General features: G+C 40.2%; 1 protein-coding gene across 3 annotated transcripts in view; it reads left to right on the forward strand.

Annotated features, from left to right (window-relative positions):
• The first annotated feature begins 9774 nt into the window (after positions 1 to 9774).
• Positions 9775 to 19512, forward strand: part of KIF27 (kinesin family member 27) — a 93925-nt gene continuing 84187 nt past the window's right edge. For 2 of the 3 annotated variants that reach the window (XM_044265804.1, XM_044265805.1), the window contains exons 1-2: positions 9781 to 9844; positions 16911 to 17294. In XM_044265804.1, the coding sequence (XP_044121739.1) occupies positions 16997 to 17294 (298 nt within the window). In that variant the 5' untranslated portion in view covers positions 9781 to 9844; positions 16911 to 16996. Of the gene's footprint in view, positions 9845 to 16910; positions 17295 to 19512 lie in introns of all 3 variants that reach the window. The other variant, XM_044265807.1, reaches the window with a different exon arrangement.

Below are 19512 nucleotides of genomic sequence, written 5' to 3' on the forward strand. Positions count from 1 at the left end.
CTTAAACCTGGATTGGATTTTTTCATTAAAATAGAATTTACCACATTTAATTTTAAAAGACTTACAGTGAGGGGTGCCTGGGTGGCTCAGTCAGTTAAGCATCCTAACTCTTGATCTCAGCTTAGGTCTGATCTCAGTGTTGTGAGTTTAAGCCCTGCTGTTGGGCCCCACACTGAGCATAGAGCCTACTTTAAAAAAAACAAGGTTTAACAAAATTTCATTATTTGCTTTATGTTGTCAAAATTTCGTTACCTACCAAGCACTCATTTCCCACCGTCGCCCCCACCTTCCTTCTAACATAATCTTGATTTTTGTTAGCTACCAACCTTGTCAGATCACTGTGACTGAGTGTGAATGAGAAAGGCATCATTTCCCCAAGCACTTTACTGCCATCTGCTGAAAATTTATCATACTAACCTTACAAATGACAATGACTAACAGTGAACACATCTACCCACTCCTCTGCTCCCCCCACCGCCACCCATGCGCACTGCGCACCACCACCACCTAAGTAGCTTTGTCTTTATCCCTCCCGTAGGTGACTCAGGGAAGGTGATCACATCTTCATCTCAAAAGGCAGACTGACTCAATATGAAAGGTTTATTGATGATAATTCTATCCTTCTGCCTGTGATTACTTTAGTAAGGGGTAGTATATAATCTCCTGGCCAATGACATTGGAGGGGAAGTCTGCGGGGGGGAAGCTTCTGGGAAAAGGTTTCTTCATTTTGGGGGCTCTGTACTATTCCTGAATAAACTTTGCTTTGCTGCCCACCACTCTTCACGTGGCCTACCTCTTCATTCTTTGTAGCCACGTGACCGAGAACTTCTGGCACTAAGAGAAAAGAAATCATACAACATTCGTTCTTATTTCTTTGTGACTCAGTTTCCTTTAATAAAGAAAGCTTTTGCTCTGTAACGAGTTCAAAAACTTTTTGGCTTTTTTTTTTTTTTTTATACTTCAGCAGCTCCCTGATGATTTGTCTCTCTATAAACCCAAGTAAGGTGGCCATGGGACCAAGTCAGTTCCCTCCAACAGAAGCGAACAGGTTGGGCTAATGACTTGTGTGTGCACGAGGTAGCTCAGTAAGAGGACGGTTTCGGGGAGAGTTTAAAGATGCAGCTCTCTCTAGACTGGATGCTGTCAGAAGACAGGGGCAGTTGGACCTTTGGCTATGAAGAGGGTGGTTTAGAGTAAGGATGAAGTGAAAGCCATTCAGCAGCTGCCACCCAGTTTAGCCAAGATAGAAGGATGTTTGATACTGTGTGTGCGGCACAATGGCCTTGTTTTTGTCTGTGCCTGGACAACAAGCAGCCTTATTTCGACTCACTTTATCGTGGTCTTGATATTGGTGTTCTGTGAGACTCTTCAGCAGAAGCCTACCACGCAGTGCTGTGAGGGTGTGTGTGTGTATGTGTGTAGGGGTGTGTGTGTCTGTGTGGACAGCTTTCCCACAGGTTGCGTTTGTTCCTTTCACAACCTCTCACTTCCCCCTGCCTAGCACTAAAGAAATGAATAGATATCATTTGATTTAATTAAGAACTCATTTATTGAGGTCCTTCACCGCCCTCCCTCCCCTGAAGCTCAATGGGTCATGGTTTAATAATCTGGTTGAGGAAGTAAAGGTTGAATGAACCACTGCCTCCTTGAGGCAACTTCACCTTCTTTTTCCTTGTGAGTCTGTGACCTGTCTCTCTCAGTGTACTTAGATAACTGTTTCCTTTTTTTTTTTTTTTAATTTGGTTTTTGACTCAGCTGTTCAGTGGATATCACTGTCAAGACAAAACCTGCTCAAGTAAGGAGGTTATCTTGTTCAGCATATTGTACCATGAAAAACACCCCAGATCCAAAGAATGGAGTCTCTTGGTAGGGCAGTGTGGCCTTAGCTTTTTCTAGGGACGAGTAGACATAGGTCAGGCGGTGGGGTTTTGTAGGGGGGGTGTTTTGCAGTTGGAAGGCTCACTGCATTGAACAGGATTTGCAAGTGCTTATCTCCCTGTCTAGCTGATTTCAGGGAGACAGAGGGTTCTAATCCTAGCTAATCATTAACAACACAAAGAATGAGGGATTGGACTGGCAGGGTCTGGCTGTGTTAGCAGGTTTAGGCAAAAAGGGAAAGATCTGTGTTTGGCCTTGTGAACAAGGGAGACATGAGAAAGAGTCAAAAGCTGTCTAACTCAAAAATATTGACTATAAAATAAAAAACTAATAAACGCATGGGGGGGCTAAAGCATTTACAAGATTCCTTTCATGCATAAAATTCACTGACTCGGGGCGCCTGAGTGGCTCAGTGGGTTAAGTACTCTGCCTTCAGCTCAGGTCATGATCTCAGGGTTCTGGGATAGAGCCCGGCGTCGGGCTCTCTGCTCAGCAAGGAGCCTGCTTCCTCCTCCCTCTCTCTGCCTGCCTCTCTGCCTACTTATAATCTCTGTCTGTCAAATAAATAAATCTTTAAAAAAAAAATTTATTGACTCAAGCCATTGGAAGTCTGAAGAAACACATTATTGTGGCATTCATCTAAGCTTCTCTTTCGTATAAACTACATTCCTTCTTTTCCTTTTCCTTTCCGCTTTGATTTATCCCACTGGGTTTAGTATATTTTAGTTTCAAGTGAAAGAAACCAGACTGAAACTAGCTTAGTGAAAATAGAAATACAATGATTAAAAAACAAAACAAAACAAAACAAAACAAAAACAAAACCCAGGTAAGTCCAGGGAAAGAGCTGGTCTTCACCACACCCAATTATGGGCCACGGTTTAAAATGCACAAAGACCACATCTTGTATTTCTTTTTCCTCTGTTTTAAACTGAAGACTATAACATCAATTCTTTTTTTTTTTTTTTAAGATTTTATTTATTTATTTGACAGAGAGAGAGAGAGAGATCACAAGTAGGCAGAGAGGCAGGCAGAGAGAGAGGAGGAAGCAGTGACCCTGCTGAGCAGAGAGCCCAATACGGGGCTTGATCCCAGCACCCTGGGATCACAACCTGAGCCAAAGGCAGAGGATTTACCCCTCTGAGCCACCCAGGGGCCCCTATAACATCAGTTCTTAATTGAGTATCCAGTTTGCTAGCTTGCCCACCAGATTTTGGACTTGCCAGCTCCCAGCCAATTCCTTAAAATAAATCTCACTTTTTCTCTCTTTAGATGAATTGATGGATGGATAAATGATACAGATTATATATCTATGCCTATCTTTATCTCTGTATATTCTATTGCTTCTGTTTCTCTGGAGAATCCTAATACAGGTATGAATAAGTAATGTGCCAAAATAACTTTTGTCTAACTCAGGGATATTAAATATAAAATAAAAAATTAATAAATACATGGTGGGACTAAATCATTTGCAAGATTCCTTTCATGTATAAAATTCACTGACTCAAGCCATTGGAAGTCTGAAGAAACACATTATTGTGGCATTCCTCTGTTTCTGTTTTTCCCATAAACTACATACTTTTTTATCCTTTTCCTTTCCAGTTTGATTTTTCCCACTGGGTTTAATATATTTTAGTTTCAAGTGAAAGAAACTAGACTGAAACTAGCTTAGTGAAAAAGGAAATATAATGATTAAAGAAAAAAAAAGAAACACACCCAGGTAAGTCCAGGCAAAGAGCTGGCCTTCGCCATGCCCAGTTATGGTCCAGGAATTAAAATGCACAAAGACCACATCTTGTATTTCTTTTTGCTCTGTTGTAAGAGATCACTCTAATAGCTAGTGATTCTGGACCACAGAGCGCAAATCTTCGCCAATAGCACAAGCAAAAATCCAGGGATTGGCTGAGGAGCCTGGCTTGAGTCCAGGTTCCTGAGGCCTGGAGCAAAGGCCAGTTGATTGGCTGGCCTACCGGGTGGAACAGGGGCAGTTCATGAAGAAATAAGAGAGGAGGTCTGCTTATAGGAAGGAAGAGGAAGGGTAGGCAGCTCAAAACCTTGCTTTCTAAACTGTTGTTTGTTCAGAATTCTTTGGCAGATGAGGATCATTTCAAGTTGGGAACTGCTGAGGAAGAGCTAGGAAAAGGGTAGGGCTGCATTCTGAATGGATCCAAGGAAAGAACTAGTCCAATTTCCTGTCTGGAGGTGGGAAACTCCCTTCCTTCGCTATTCTGATTTTAATATTCTCAGGACAGACTGAGGATTGGTTGGCAGATGAATTAATTAGTATTCTTTGGTTACGGGGAAACGAAATTCAATTGTTAAGGCTCAATAACTTCGACAAAGCCTTAGTTAAAATGAAAAGAAACAATAGCTCCCAATGGTGTTTAATAAGAAGTCTAGAAATACCTTGAGGAGTGGTGAAAATGGTCTTTGGACAGCAAGTACAAAATATGAAAACCTATGAGTTCATAATCACCCTGCCCCCACTCCAGAAAAGAAACCCAGTTGGTTGACTTGAGATCGACTATTCATTGTTCTCAAGATCAATTAATGAAAGGTAAAGGGAAAAAAATCAAATATGTATCCTGTCATTCCTAACTGCCTTACTATTTTCAGGATAACCTGATAGAAGGAAAGCTCTTCTTTATAAAATAATTCCAGCTAATAAATGCAAAAAAGAATATTAGAATTAGAACATTACCATTTTGGAAGCCCTAATAAAATACTAGATCCAGAAAATGATCATCAGTGTCTGTTAAATCCATTAGGTAAAATGTTAATGGGAAACTTTTTTTTTTAAAGAGATGGATCAGGGGCGCCTTGGTGGCTCAGTGGGTTAAGCCTCTGCCTTCATCCCAGGGTCCTGGGATCGAGCCCCGCATTGGGCTCTCCGCTCAGCAGGGAGCCTGCCTCCACTTCTCTCTCTGCCTGCCTCTCTGCCTACTTGTGATCTCTGTCTGTGAAATAAATAAATAAAATCTTAAAAAAAAAAAAAAAAAAGAGAGAGAGAGAGATGGATCAGGGGCACCTGGGTGGCTCAGTGGGTTAAGCCTCTGCCTTCAGCTCAGGTCATGATCTCAGGGACCTGGGATCGAGCCACACATCGGGCTCTCTGCTCGGCGGGGAGCCTGCTTCCCCCTCTCTCTCTGCCTGCCTCTCTGCCTGCTTGTGATCTCTCTCTGTCTATCAAATAAATAAATAAAAATCTTTAAAAAAAATAAAGAGATGGATCAGGCTGGAGGCATCTAAACTCGTAATTTTTTTTTAAGATTTTATTTATTTATTTGTTAGAGAGAGAGGGAGAGAGAGAGAGAGAGCACGAGCACAGGCAGACAGAATGGCAGGCAGAGGCAGAGGGAGAGGCAGGCTCCCTGCTCAGCAAGGAGCCCGATGTGGGACTCGATCCCAGGACACTGGGATCATGACCTGAGCCGAAGGCAGCTGCTTAACCAACTGAGCCACCCAGGCATCTCTAAACTCATAATTTTAACAACACTAAAAGTGGGATATGCAGACACTATGTTCCTCCTGGTGTGTTGCAATAGGAAGTACACAGTCCTGTGTATGAATTATTCTTGCCAGAAAAATTGAACCTGAATCTAATCAGGAATCTAGATCTAAATACTAGTTTTCAGGAAATGTAGGAAATACAGGAACAAGGTAAAATGAAGTGAAAACACAAAGATGCAATTGTGGCATTCATCTTTGTGGACCATGTTTGGATCCTATTTGAGCAGATAAACTCTTTGAGAGTGAGCAAGGGAGAGCGGAGAGCGATGCATTATGTAGAAAACCACAAGAATATTTGTTCTAAAGGACAAATAGGAACTGTTTCTTCAATAGATCCTTTGTTTGTTTGTTTGTTTGTTTGTTTTTTAAAGGCGGGTATTGGCAAAGATGTGTAGCAAAGGGAACCCTTGTTCACTGTTTGTCAGAATGTAAATGGGCGCAGCCACTCTGGAAACAGTATGGCAGTCCGACAAAAAATTAAAAATAAGATTACTAAATGAGGCAACAATGACACTTGGAGTATATATCCAAAAAATTTGAAAGAGGGATCTTGAAAAAATATGTACACACTCTTGTTCATAGCAACATTACTCACAATAGGAAAAAGTTGGGAGCAACCTAAGTGTCCAGTGGGAGATGGGTAGACAAACAAAATGTGGCCTATCCATACACTAGAATATTACTCAGCCTTAGAAAGGAAGCATGTTCTGACACTTGCTACAACATGGATGAATCTTGAGAACCTTGAGTAGTTGTTTAATGGGAATAGAGTTCTGGAGGTTGGTTGCACAACAACATGAATGTACTCAACACTGCTGAACTGTACACTTAAATGGTTAAGATGAAAAATTTCATGTAATGTGTATTTTTTTAAAGATTTATTTATTTATTTGACAGAGAGATAGAGAGAGAGAGTTCACAAGTAGGCAGAGAGGCAGGCAGAGAGAGAAAGGGAGAAGCACGCTTGCCGCTGAGCAGAGAGCCAGACATGGGGCTTGATCCCGGGACCCTGAGATCAGGACCTGAGCTGAAAGTAGAGGCTTAACCCACGGAGCCACCCCGGCGCCCTGTAATGTATATTTTACCACAATTTTGAAAAAGGCAGAAGGTCATTGTTACTGATTATGAGAGAATCAAGGGCCCTATCAACCAAATTCTACATGTGGACCATGTTTGGATCCTGATTTGAGCAGATAAACTCTTTGAGAGTGAGCAAGGGAGAGTGATGCATTATGTAGAAAACCACAGCTCAGCTCAGTTTTGGGGAAGGCAGGCTTGACTTTGTCATCTGACACACATTGACTGCAATCTTGCCTCTGCCACTGACCAACAATGTAGCATTGAGCAGATTACTTGTTTTCTGTTTTTAATTTTTTAATTTCTGTAAGTACTTGCTGAATCTGGGCAATGAGCTTAATATTTACTACTATTAAACACTGACTATGCTCAACAGTGTGGACATAAATGTAAGTTAAAAAAACAAGGTCTCTTCTGATGCTGGAGAATTGGCCAATGCAAGAGAATAAAGAACCCCTCAAATAAGCCTATGAATATGTGGGAATTTGTCCTATTTCATTGATTCTAAGACAATTTTTTTCACATTTCACTTCAACTTGTATGAACTGTATGAACTTATATGAAATATATTTTCTTATTCAAGATAATCTGACTTGAGGTTTCTATTACTTATAAAGCACACTAATGGTAAACTTTTCTTTCTTTCTTTTTTTTTTTTTAAGATTTTATTTATTTACTTGACACAGAGAGAGAGATCACAAGTAGGCAGAAAGGCAGGCAGAGAGAGGGGGAAACAGGCTCCCTGCTGAGAAGAGAGCCTGATACGGGGCTCCATCCCAAGACCCTGGGATCATGACCAGAGCCAAAGGCAGAGGGTTTAACCCACTGAGCCACCCAGGTGCCCCTAATGGTAAACTTTTCAACCAAGTTTTTTCTTAAGTAACCCAGAGTTGGTTTCTGTTCCATGGAAACAAGACCATTGATTCAACCGTAAAAATGACCTTTAACCCAGTATTGCTGATGGTTATCATTTTGGTGAATTTTGTTGAATATTTTTAATATCTTGTGTTTTTCTGTGAATTTCTCCCCTGAACAAAATTGAAAAAATTGTTATTGTTCTAACTACCTAACAATTTTTGAATAATTATTCCTACTTTCAAACCTCACAACAACCCTATGAAGTAGGGATGAGTTTTATTCCAATTCTTCAGGTGAAAAAACTTGATGTTTATTTTATATCCTTATTTGTAAGCATTTTCCTATACCAAATTTTTTTTAAAAGATTTTATTTATTTGACAGAGATCACAAGTAGGTAGAGAGTCAGGTAGAGAGAGAGAAGAAGGGAAGCAGGCTCCCCGCTGAGCGGAGAGCCCGATGCTGGGCTCGATCCCAGGACCCTAAGATCATGACCTGAGCCAAAGGCAGAGGCTTTAATCCACTGAACCACCCAGGTGCCCCCCCCAACTTTCTGTAAACATGAGTTTCAGTGAGTGGATAATATTATTTTATAAATGTACCATTAATTTATCAATCCCTTCCATTGAACTTTTATGTCATTTCCAAGTTTTTGCTATTACAAATAGTATTATAAACATTCTTGCACATGATTCTTTTTTTTTAAAGATTTTATTTATTTGAGAGAGAGAATGAGTGACAGAGGAGAGGGGTGGGAGGAGAGGGAAAAGCAGACTCCCTGCTGAGCAGGGAGCACCATGTGAGCTCAATTCCAGGACCCTGAGATTATTACGACCTGAGACAAAGTCAGTTGCTTAACTAACTGAGCCACCTAGGCACCCCCAGCACGTGATTCTTTATCCATGTATCTATTTATCCACAAAATAAATCAAGATACTCACAGACACATTTAAAAAACTATGGGGGTTTGAAGCCCAGGTGCTGAGTCTAGTTCCCTGAAGGGGGTTGATGGGGCCACTCTCCTCCCCCTTGGGTGCCCACTGCCTCTGTAAATGTTGGAGGCGAAACAAACACGGAACCTTATTTGGGCTTTCACCTTTTATCATAGAAGTGAAAATCCTCTTTGGATTTCTTCCAGTTAGGAAAAAGTAATGTAGGTCTTTCAACCAAGAGGCAGAGTGTGAACTTTGAAAAGCAGGCGATACTTGTAATTCAGTTTAATAACTAAGGAGTTTCCCCCCACCATCTTCATTTCTAAGTTTCATGAGAGAAGAGATGCTTTTTGAAAGTTACTTAAAAAAAAAAAAAAGAGGGGTGCCTGGGTGGCTGGGAGGGTTAAGCCTCTGCCTTGGCTCTGGTCATGAGCTCAGGGTCCTGGAATCCAGGCCCTCATTGGGCTCTCTTCTCAGCAGGGAGTGGGATTCCCCCTCCTCTCTCCCTGCTGCTCTGCCTACTTGTGATCTCTCTCTCCGCCAAATAAATAAATAAAATCTTTTTTTTTTTTGAAGGAAAAAAGAAAAATCTCTTGGAAGAAAATGCTTGGATTGTACTATTAAAAATGGAAGGCATTAAGGCATTTCAAACTAAATTGGAAAAGTTAAACACAGAATTACCATATGACCTGGCAATCCCATTCCTAAATCTGTAGCAGAAGAACTGAAAACAGATACTAAACAAATACTCGTATATGAAAATTCCTAACAGCATCATTCACATTAGCCAAAAAGTGGAAACGGCCTCCATGTCCATCAAATGATGAATTCATAAATAACATATGGTATGCCCACACAAGGGGATATTATTCAGCATAAAAAGGAATATAATTACTGATATATGCTACAACATGGATGGACGAAGAAAACCCTGTTTAGCAAAAGAAGCCAGACACAAAAGGTCACAAACAGTATGACTGGGTGAATCCAAAATGCCCCAAATAGGTAAATCGATACAGAGAAAGTAGACTGGTGGTTGCCAGGGTCTGTGGAAGAGGGGAAGGGGAGTGACTGCTCACCGACAAGGGAATTTCCTTTCGGGGTGGGCAAAATATTTTGGAAGCAGAGGTGATGGTTGCATAACTTTGTGGATGCCTAATATACACCTTAAAACGGTTTGATGTATGTTATACGAACTTTACTTCAATATAAAGAAATGGAATTGGCAGCTAAATACTGAAACAACGTGAGTCTTTCTCACATTCATTTTGCAAACCGGTTAGTACTCTGGTTCAGCCCTCTGAGAGGTCCGGGAGAGCTGGCTCCGTGGCCAAGCCGGGAGCGGGCCTCCCTCCATGGGGCGGGGCCTGTGGGGCGGGGCTTGCCGGGACAGGCCTGGTCGGGGGCGGGGTCTGGGGCGCTGCGGAGCGCCCGGCCAGGAGGGGGCGCGTCTGGGACTGGCTTCGCCGGTTGCCCGGAGAACCCGCGACAACAAAAGGCCGGAGCGGCGGCGGGGGCGGCGGCGGCCGGGGGGAGCGAAGCTGGGTAGTCCTGCGCTGTGCTCGCCGCCGGAGACCGGGGCTTTCTCGAGCTGGTCAGTGAATGGAGGGCCGGCCTGGCGGGGCCGGGTGCGGTGTGGCGCCCGCGCTCCGGCTCGCTGTTGAGGGGAGGGGGCGCCTCCTAGGGGTGGGGGGTTCGGGGGCCGCTGCGAGATGGCTCGCGGGTGGAGGGCGGTTGGGGCGCCTGCAAAGCCGAGGACGGCGACGGAGGGGGCTGGGGTCGGTGCTGGGAACTCCGCCGAACGACCGGGGGGAAGTGGGGTCCCCTTGGAGGTAGAAGGGCGGGGGAATTAGGGACGCGCGGGAACGCCAGACGGAACCCCACTAAGTCTGATCCTGTTTCTGGCGCTGGGGCGTCCAGCTGCGGGAGCCGAGGGGATGGGAAGGCCCACCCTCATGGGCGTTTCGTTTTGTCGCCGGCCTCGTTTTCCTTGCGGATGTTGAAACTTTGGTGCAACTCGAGCGCTGTAGGAGTCTCAAAGCCTCCTCCCTGAGAGGCAGGTTTCTTTGAGCAAGAACAGTGCCCAAGTTCTTTATTTGAAACACCTTTTAAATAACACCCTCGCTCCCTCCAAGTTTGCAAATCTTTGTTTTTCTACTTTACTTTCTCTATTCTCTAGTTATTAGGCATTTGGGACCTTTTCTGAGATACTTGGGATTCATTGTTCATTTGCTGGGATGTTTCTTGCGGAAATATTAGCAAACCAAAATATTTATAGACAACCACTACTTCTGAAAAACCACGGGCACTGGATGGCAACAGTATTTGGAGACACTTCTTTTTAATCAGTGACATGGCGTCAGTGATCAAAGATTTTCTTGCCTTTCTCTGATTTCAAAACTCCATGGAGTATGCCTAAATATCACTAGCCAATCAGATTTCACCTTTCATTACATCTATTGGTGACATGATACATATGGTTCTGATGACTGCAATTGATCAGAATCTAAACTTTAAGTGCTGTGAATTTTTTTAATACTTAAATTATTGGATATGAATCTTTGGCAAGCCATAGATTTAGGGCCCTTATTTATTAAAATTAAGAGAGAGAACTTCTTTTGTGCTTGTAGCAAAACTTTCCCATTGTAAAAACCTAGACAGTGAAAATATCCCAATTACACTGCACCTTTTATTAGCAATTTTGTTGGAAATAGTTAGGTTTGGCTTAACACAGACCATGACTTCTGTTTTAATGTGATGGTATAAATTTAAAAAATCTATATAATAAAAACTTCAAATGTAGGTATTTAGAGACGTTTGGAAGAAACAACTCATACAGCATCCTTATGGTTTATTTGGAAAGTTTTCCAGTACCAAAAACTTCAAATGTAGGTATTTAGAGACATTTGGAAGAAACAACTCATACAGCATCCTTATGGTTTATTTGGAAAGTTTTCCAGTACTTTAATCATGGAGTCCTTTAGGATCCAAGAAAAGATATATTGTACATATGAGTATTTTTTCACAGCTGATTTTAACTAGAATGGTTAAAACTGCCAAGGTAGGTACATCTTTTTATTGTGGCCATTAAATACAGCATGTTGATTCTCTTTTGGGATTTTGCAGCCCAAGGGAGCTGATATTTTTTTACTCTCAGTGGGCTTTTAGTAGAGTGATGTATTTGTTATTGTGATCCTTTTCAGACTATCCACTCAGAATTATAATGCACAGTACTGCTGCAGAGTTTTTTAAAGGCTAGTGAATATTAAATATGTCTTTATTAACATTTCCATAGCAAGTAGAGCTGAAGATGTTATTTTAGTCTTTTAATAGTCTACTAGGTTAATAGTCTGCTACTAGTTAATAGTCTACTACTACTAGTCTACTAGGTTACTTAATGAGACTGTGCAAGACTCCACTTCTCCAGAGAGTCCAGCCACACCCCAAACTGATTATTTTTTATTATCTACACTTAAACATTATCAAGACTATTTGTTATATTTTCTTTTTAGCTTTTTTTTTTTTTAAATTTTAAGACTTTGTGATTTATTTGTCAGGGAGAGAGAGCACAAGCAGAGGGAGTGGTAGAAGCAGAGGGAGAAGCAGAGTCCTCCCTGAGCAGGGAGCCCAACTCAGGACTCCATCCCAGGCCCCTAGGATCATGACCTGAGCTGAAGGCAGATGCTTAACTGACTGAGCCACCCAGGTGTCCCTCTCTTTAGCTTTTATATGGTGTAAGTTTCATCCTACCAAACCTGAACATTCATGTAAAATTTTTTACGAAAACTTTATGTTTGTATTTCTCTTGGGTATATACCTAAGGAGTGGAGTTGTTGGGTCAAATGATAAGTATGTTTTAACTTTCTGAGGAACTGCCAGACTCTTTTCCAAAGTTGAGTGCATCATTTTATGTTTCCCTATGGAGTCTGTGAAGGTTCCTTCCATATTCTGTATGTTCTCACTGACACTTGTTTTTGTCATTTTTTTTTTAAATTATTTTTTGGGGTGCCTGGGTGGCTCAGAGGGTTAAAGCCTCTGCCTTCAGCTCAGGTCATGGTTCCAGGATCCTGGGATCAAATCCCACATCAGGCTCTCTGCTCAACAGGAGCCTGCTTCTTCCTCTCCCTCTGCCTGCCATTTCCTCTGTTTGTGCTCTCTCTCTCTGTCAAATAAACAAATAAAATCTTTTAAAAAATTAATTATTTGGGGCGCCTGGGTGGCTCAGTGGGTTAAGCCGCTGCCTTCAGCTCAGGTCATGATCTCAGGGACCTGGGATCGAGCCCCACATCGGGCTCTCTGCTCAGCGGGGAGCCTGCTTCCCTCTCTCTCTCTCTGCCTGCCTCTCTGTCTACTTGTGATCTCTCTCTGTCAAATAAATAATTAAAATAATTTTTTAAATTAATTATTTATTTATTTGAAAGAGTGTGGGAGAGGGAGAGCACAAGCATGAGGGAGGAGCAGAGGGAGAGGGAGAAGCAGGCTCCCTGCTGAGCAGGGAGGCCTATGAGGGGCTGGATCCTGGGACTTCAGGATCGTGACCTAAACTGAAGGCAGATGCCCAAGCAGTTGAGCCACCCAGGTGCCCCTCACCAACATGTGTTTTGATCTGTTCAAAAAATTTTTGATACATTAATATCCATTTTTTAAAAAATTGAAGTGCATTTGACATAACACTGTTCTGTTAGTTTCTGGTGTACAGACAAGTGTATGTGGTATACTATGCTCACCACAGTGCAGCTATCACCTGTCACCATTCAGTGCTATTACAATACCATTGACTCTATGCTATAATTTTTATCCCTTGACTCATTCATTTCATAACTGGAAGGCTGTACTCCCACTCCCCTTCACCCATTTTGCCCATCTCTCCAACCTACTACTGTCTGGCCACCATCAGATCTCTGTATTTATGGGTCTGATTCTGCTTTTTATTAGTTTGTTTTGTTTTGTAGATTCCACATATAAGGGAAGTTATATGGGGCACACCTGGCTGGCTCAGTCCATTGAGTATATAATCCTTAGTCTCCTATGTGAGATTTGAGCCCCACATTGGGTGCAGAGATTACTTAAAAATAAATACATAAATAAACATTAAACAGAAAGGAAAAAATTATATGGTATTTGTCTTTCTCTGTCTGACTTGTTTCACTTAGCATAATACCCTCTAGGTCCATCCATGTTTTGCAAATGGCAAGAGTTCGTTCATTTTTATGGCTGAGTAATATTCTATTGCATATATATACACCACATCTTCTTTATCCATTCACTTATTGATGGATGCTTGGGTTGCATCCATATCTAGGCTCTTGTAAATAATGATAGTAAACCTAGTGGTACATACATCTTTTTGAATTAGTGTTTTTGTATTCGTTGGTAAAATACCCAGTAGTACAATTAGAGGATCATAGAATTCTAGTCATTCTGACAGGTGTGAAGTTCTATTTTTAATGTTTTGAGGAAGCTCCATACTGTTTTCCAGAGTGGCTGCACTAGTTCACATTCTCACTGATCATGGTTGAGGGTTCCTTTTTCTCCATTCTTGCTAACACTTGTTATTTCTTGTCTTTTTTTTTTTAACACTTGTTATTTCTTGTCTTTTTTTTTAATAATTTTTTTTATTTTTTATAAACATATAATGTATTATTAGCCCCAGGGGTACAGGTCTGTGAATCGCCAGGTTTACATACTTCACAGCACTCACCATAGCACATACCCTCCCCATGTCCACCCTCTCCGTACCCCCCTCCCCTCAGCAACCCTCAGTTTGTTTTGTGAGATTAAGAGTCTCTTACGGTTTGTCTCCCTCCTGATCCCATCTTGTTTCATTTATTCTTTTCCTACCCCCCAAATCCCCCACATTGCAACTCCATTTCCTCATATCAGGGAGAGCATATGATAGTTGTCTTTCTCTGATTGACTTATGTCACTAAGCATGATACCCTCTAGTTCCATCCACATCGTCACAAATGGCAAGATTTCCTTTCTTTTGATGGCTGCATAGTATTCTATTGTGTATATATACCACATCTTCTTTATCCATTCATCTGTTGATGGACATCTAGGTTCTTTCCATAGTTTGGCTATTGTGGACATTGCTGCTATAAACATTTGGGTGCATGTGCCCCTTCAGATCACTATGTTTGTATCTTTAGGGTAAATACCCAGTAGTGCAATTGCTGGGTCATAGGGTAGTTCTATTTTCAACTTTTTGAGGAACCTCCATGCTGTTTTCCAGAGTGGCTGCACCAGCTTGCATTCCCACCAACATTGTAGGAGGGTTCCCCTTTCTCCACATCCTCACCAGCATCTCTCGTTTCCTGACTTGTTAATTTTAGCCATTCTGACGTGTGAGGTGGTATCTCACTATGGTTTTGATTTGTATTTCCCTGATGCTGAGTGATGTGGAGCATTTTTTCATGTGGTCTGTTGGCCATCTGGATGTCTTTGCTATTTCTTGTCTTTTTGATTCTAGCCATTCTGACAGGTGTGAAGTGATACCTCATTGTAGGTTTGATTGTATTTCCCTGCTGGCTGATGATGTTGAGTATATTTGCATGTGCTTATTAGCCATTTTTCATATCTTTGAGGAACCAAAACTTTTAAATTTGATTAAATCCATTTCATCTGTTCATCTTTGTAAAGCTTACTGCTTTTGCTTTTGGTGTTTTACTTGAGAAGCCATTGCCAAACCCAAGGTTATCAGGAGTTACCCCTATATTTTCTTCTAAGAATATTATGAGTTTTAGCTCTTATGGTTAGGCGAACGATTTTGAATCAACTTTTGCATATGATGTGAAGCAGGAGTCCAATTTCATTCTTATGCATGTGGATATCCAGTTGTGTTAACTGTTTGCTGAAGAGTCTGTTCTTTCTCCATTGAATTGTCTTGGCACTCTTGTCAACAATCATTTGCCCATAAATATATGAGGATTTATTGGGACACCTGGGTGGTTTATTTGTTTAAGCATCTGCTTTCGGCTCAGGTCACAGTCCTGCATCGGGCTTCTTGCTTGACAGGGAGTCTGCTTCTCCCTCTGCCTGCCACTCCCCCTGCTTTTAATCTCTCCTTTTCTCTCTCTCTCTCTGACAAATAAATAAAATCTTTCAAAAAAGTATGAGGATTTATTTCTGGATTCTCAGTTCTTTTCCACTGATCTTTAAGTTTGTCTTATACCAGTACCACACTGTCTTGATTTCTGTTGTTTAGTTTTGGAATTGGGGAAGTGTGTCCTCTGACTTTGTTCTTTTTCAATATTATTTTAGCTCTTCTGTGTCCCTTGAATTTCCATAAAAATTTTAGGATCAATCAATAAATAAAATCTTAAAAAAAAAGAATTTTAAGATCAGCTTGTCAATTTCTGCGAAGAATTCAGCTGGGATTTTGATAGGGGTTGCATTGAATCTGTAAATAAATTTGGGGAATATCGTGATCTTTTTTTATGATTTTTTAAAAAAAGATTTTATTTATTTGATAGACAGAGATCACAAGTAGGCAGAGAGACAGGCAGAGAGAGAGGGAAACAGACTCCCCGCTGAGCAGAGAGCCCGATGCAGGGCTCCATCCCCAGGGCCCTGAGATCATGATCTGAGCCAAAGGCAGAGGCTTAACCCACTGAGCCACCCAGGTGCCCCATGGAATATTGTGATCTTAGCAGTGTTAAGTCTTTCAACCCACAAACATGAGGTGTTTCTCCATGTATTTAGATCTTTACTTTCTTTAACAATATTTTATAGTCTTCAGAGTATGTTTTATATGTCTTTTATTTAATTTCTTTCTAAGTATTTTATCTATTTTATCCTTTCTGATGCTACTATAATGGAATTGTTTTCTTAATTTATTTTACAGGTTCATTGTAAGTATAGACACCAATTTAATTTTTTAAAGATTTTATTTATTTATGACAGAGAGAGATAGTGAGAGAGGGAATATAAGCACTTTGGAGCTGGAGAGGGAGAAGCAGACTCCCCGTTGAGCAGGGAGCCCATGTGGGACTCAGTCCCAGGACACTGGGGTCATGACCTGAACTGAAGGCAGACGCTCAATGACTGAGCCACCCAGGTTCCCTGACACCAATTTAATTTTTAATGTATTAGTTCTACCAGCGATTTTCAGAAATGAGTACAACATAAGTAGAAGTGGAAAAGCCGTTTTTCAGTTAATTTTGATTATTTTTGAAAAAAAAAAAAGATTTAAAGTTATATTATAGAAACCCTTAAAACTATTTTCCTGGATTTATTTCTAATATTTGTGGCAAAGAGATATAGCTGTAAAATCTAATAAAGGGTTTGCTTTCAATGCAAATGTACAGTTACTCAGTAATTTCCTTGCCTTAATTTTTTAAGTCCCTGGTTATTCAATATTTAGATTAGTGAACTGGGAAACATATTACTGCTACAGAAAGAATGGCATGATGGAATCCCATGCTTCATCATTTACCAACTCATGGACCTTACCCTTTAGACTGTTTTGCAGCAAATCCAGACATTTCATATCATTTCATCTGTGAATTATAGGTATATTTTTGTTAAGACATGTTTAGTTCTTTTAATTACCTCATATTGGAATAAAACATGCTTTAATTGACTTTGTTTTGGAAGATGGTTAGTTTATTAGGATAGAGAAGTACATAATTGAATTTTGTTTTTATTTTGATACACAGGAGTCCAGATCTTACATAAAATGGATAATTCTCACAATAGATACTGAATATTAAGTAGAAAGTTATTTAGTAAAATCTAAGCTGCTATGGAAGAAATACCAGTAAAAGTTGCTGTAAGAATCCGACCTCTGCTGTGCAAAGAAGTTCTTCATAATCATCAAGCTTGTGTGAGAGTTATTCCAAACACCCAGCAAATTATCATTGGGAGAGATAGAGTCTTTACTTTTGATTTTGTTTTTGGCAAAAATTCCACTCAAGATGAAGTTTATAATACATGTATAAAGCCACTAGTGTTGTCTCTCATTGAGGGCTATAATGCAACTGTTTTTGCCTATGGACAAACTGGATCCGGGAAGACCTACACCATTGGAGGAGGCCATGTTGGTAAGATTCTCATATTCTTTGACTTTTGTTTGAGATGCTGGAATGAACCTAAAATATGACTATCTGAAACATAGAAGGTGCTCAGCATATTAATTGAATGAAATAATATATAATCCTATATTATATCCTGTGTATATCCTGTATAATCTTTGAATCAAGTATAAGATCATCATCTTTGAAAGATCATCATCTTTGAAAGATGTATTTTTAAATGTTGAAGTTTTGTTCAACAATAATTTTATAATTATATTTGATTAAGGAAACAAGTTTAATACAGTGTTTGGTGTTCAGCCCTTTGTCATTTTTTACCCAGTTTTATTGAGATACAGTTGACATACAACTTTGTATTAGCCCAAGGTATACATATAATGATTTGGTATATGTAGATATTACAAAATGATTACCACAGTAGGTTTAGTTAATACCAGTCACATCACAGTTATAAATTTTTTCTTGTGATAAGAACTTTAAAAAAAGATTTATTTATTATTTATTTGGGGGAGAGAGAGCACAAGCAGGGTGAAGGGCAGAGGGAGAAGCAGGGTTCCCACCAAGCAGGGAACTTGATACAAGGGCCTGATCCCTGGACCCTAGGATCATGTCTGCAGATGTTTAACCAACTGAGCCACCCAGGTGCCCAAGAACTTTTAAGATCTAATCTTTTAGTAGCTTTCAAGTACACAATACAGTATTAGTAACTACAGTCACCATGCTGTACATTACATCCTCAGAACGTACTTATAACTGGAAGTTTTTATGTTTTGACTACCTTCACCCATTTCCCCCACTCCCTGCCTCTGACAGCCCTTTGTAAAGTAGAAATAAATGAGTTAACATGACCAGATTTTGATCTTTTAACATAGTCCACGTGTAAATATCAAGAGTCCTGCAACCAGAACTTCAAGGCAATAAGAAGAATTTATTATGTGGTTTAAGGGTCTTTTTCCCCCATTTTTAAGTCAAATTTTTATTTTGCTTTTTCTGCTTTATTGAGGTACAATATTTAAAGTGTACATTGTCATGATTTGATGAATGTATATGTTGTCAAAGGATTCCTCCAATCTAGTTAACACATCCATCACCTCACGTGTAAATACAGATTTCTATTGCATTTTATATTTAAAAATTTTATTTATTTGAGAGAGAGAGAAGCACAGGTGGGGTGAAGGGCAGAGGGAGAAGCAGACTCCCTGCTGAGCAGGGAGCCCAACGTGGAGCTCCATCCCAGGACCCTGGGATCATGACCTGAGCTGAAGGCAGATGCTTAACCGAATGAGCCACCCCGGCACCCCTGGATTTCTATTTTAAATGCTAAATATTTTAGGCTATAGTTTCTCCTGCTTAGGATTTCCTGTAGAGCTGGAAGGAAACTTGAGAATCATTTCTCTTTGTTTATAACTGTGGAGCTCCGGCTATGGCGTGATCAGTGAAGGACTTATTCAGTTAGAGGGCTAGTGACAGCTGGGATTGAAAGCTGGGTCCTCTGTTGAGGTTGCTTACGGTATTGGTATTTTTCTACTAAAGACAAACTTTTGAGTATTTTACATTATATATATATTATTATCTAACATTATTGCTAGTATTCTGAATATGTGTAATGACTCTCAATGTATTTTGTACTTTCATGCTCTTCAAATATGGAATATGTGACTTTCAGAAACATTTCTCATTACATGTAGGGATTGGATGGGAGAGTTGGAGGCTGGCTGTGTGGTTTGAGGAGGCCCTGATTGCAAAGACTAAATGGAAGGTCCATAAGTACCCAATATCCCCCACGCCCCTCACGACCATTTTTTAGAATCAGCGTTATGAAGGATTTGGGATATTAAAGATACTAGATTATTTTAGGGCCTCAAAATAAAAATTCAATTTTTCTACTAGATGTTGTGTTTTGGTTTTTTTTAGGATCATAGCTTTTTTTTTTTAATGGAAAAATGTTTTATGATCCTTAAGGCTCAGTATGTTCTTTTACTAATCAGAGTTATAAAATGCTTAGAGCTTGGTTACTTAATTATAGCTATATTGCTTTTATTAAGAGACCATGCATACAATTTTAATACCTTAAGGGAAAAAGTTATTGTTTATCTATTATCCTAGAATATTTTAACTGCTCTAAAATACTTTATACTTGAGAACACCACGAGAAGCAATTTTTTACTTTTCTTCCTTTTTTAAAAAAATCATTTTATATTTTTTCATCATGATAAGTTTGCTCTTT

This window comes from Neovison vison, chromosome 9 (genome assembly GCF_020171115.1).
Source record: "Neovison vison isolate M4711 chromosome 9, ASM_NN_V1, whole genome shotgun sequence".
Lineage (NCBI taxonomy): Eukaryota > Metazoa > Chordata > Mammalia > Carnivora > Mustelidae > Neogale > Neogale vison.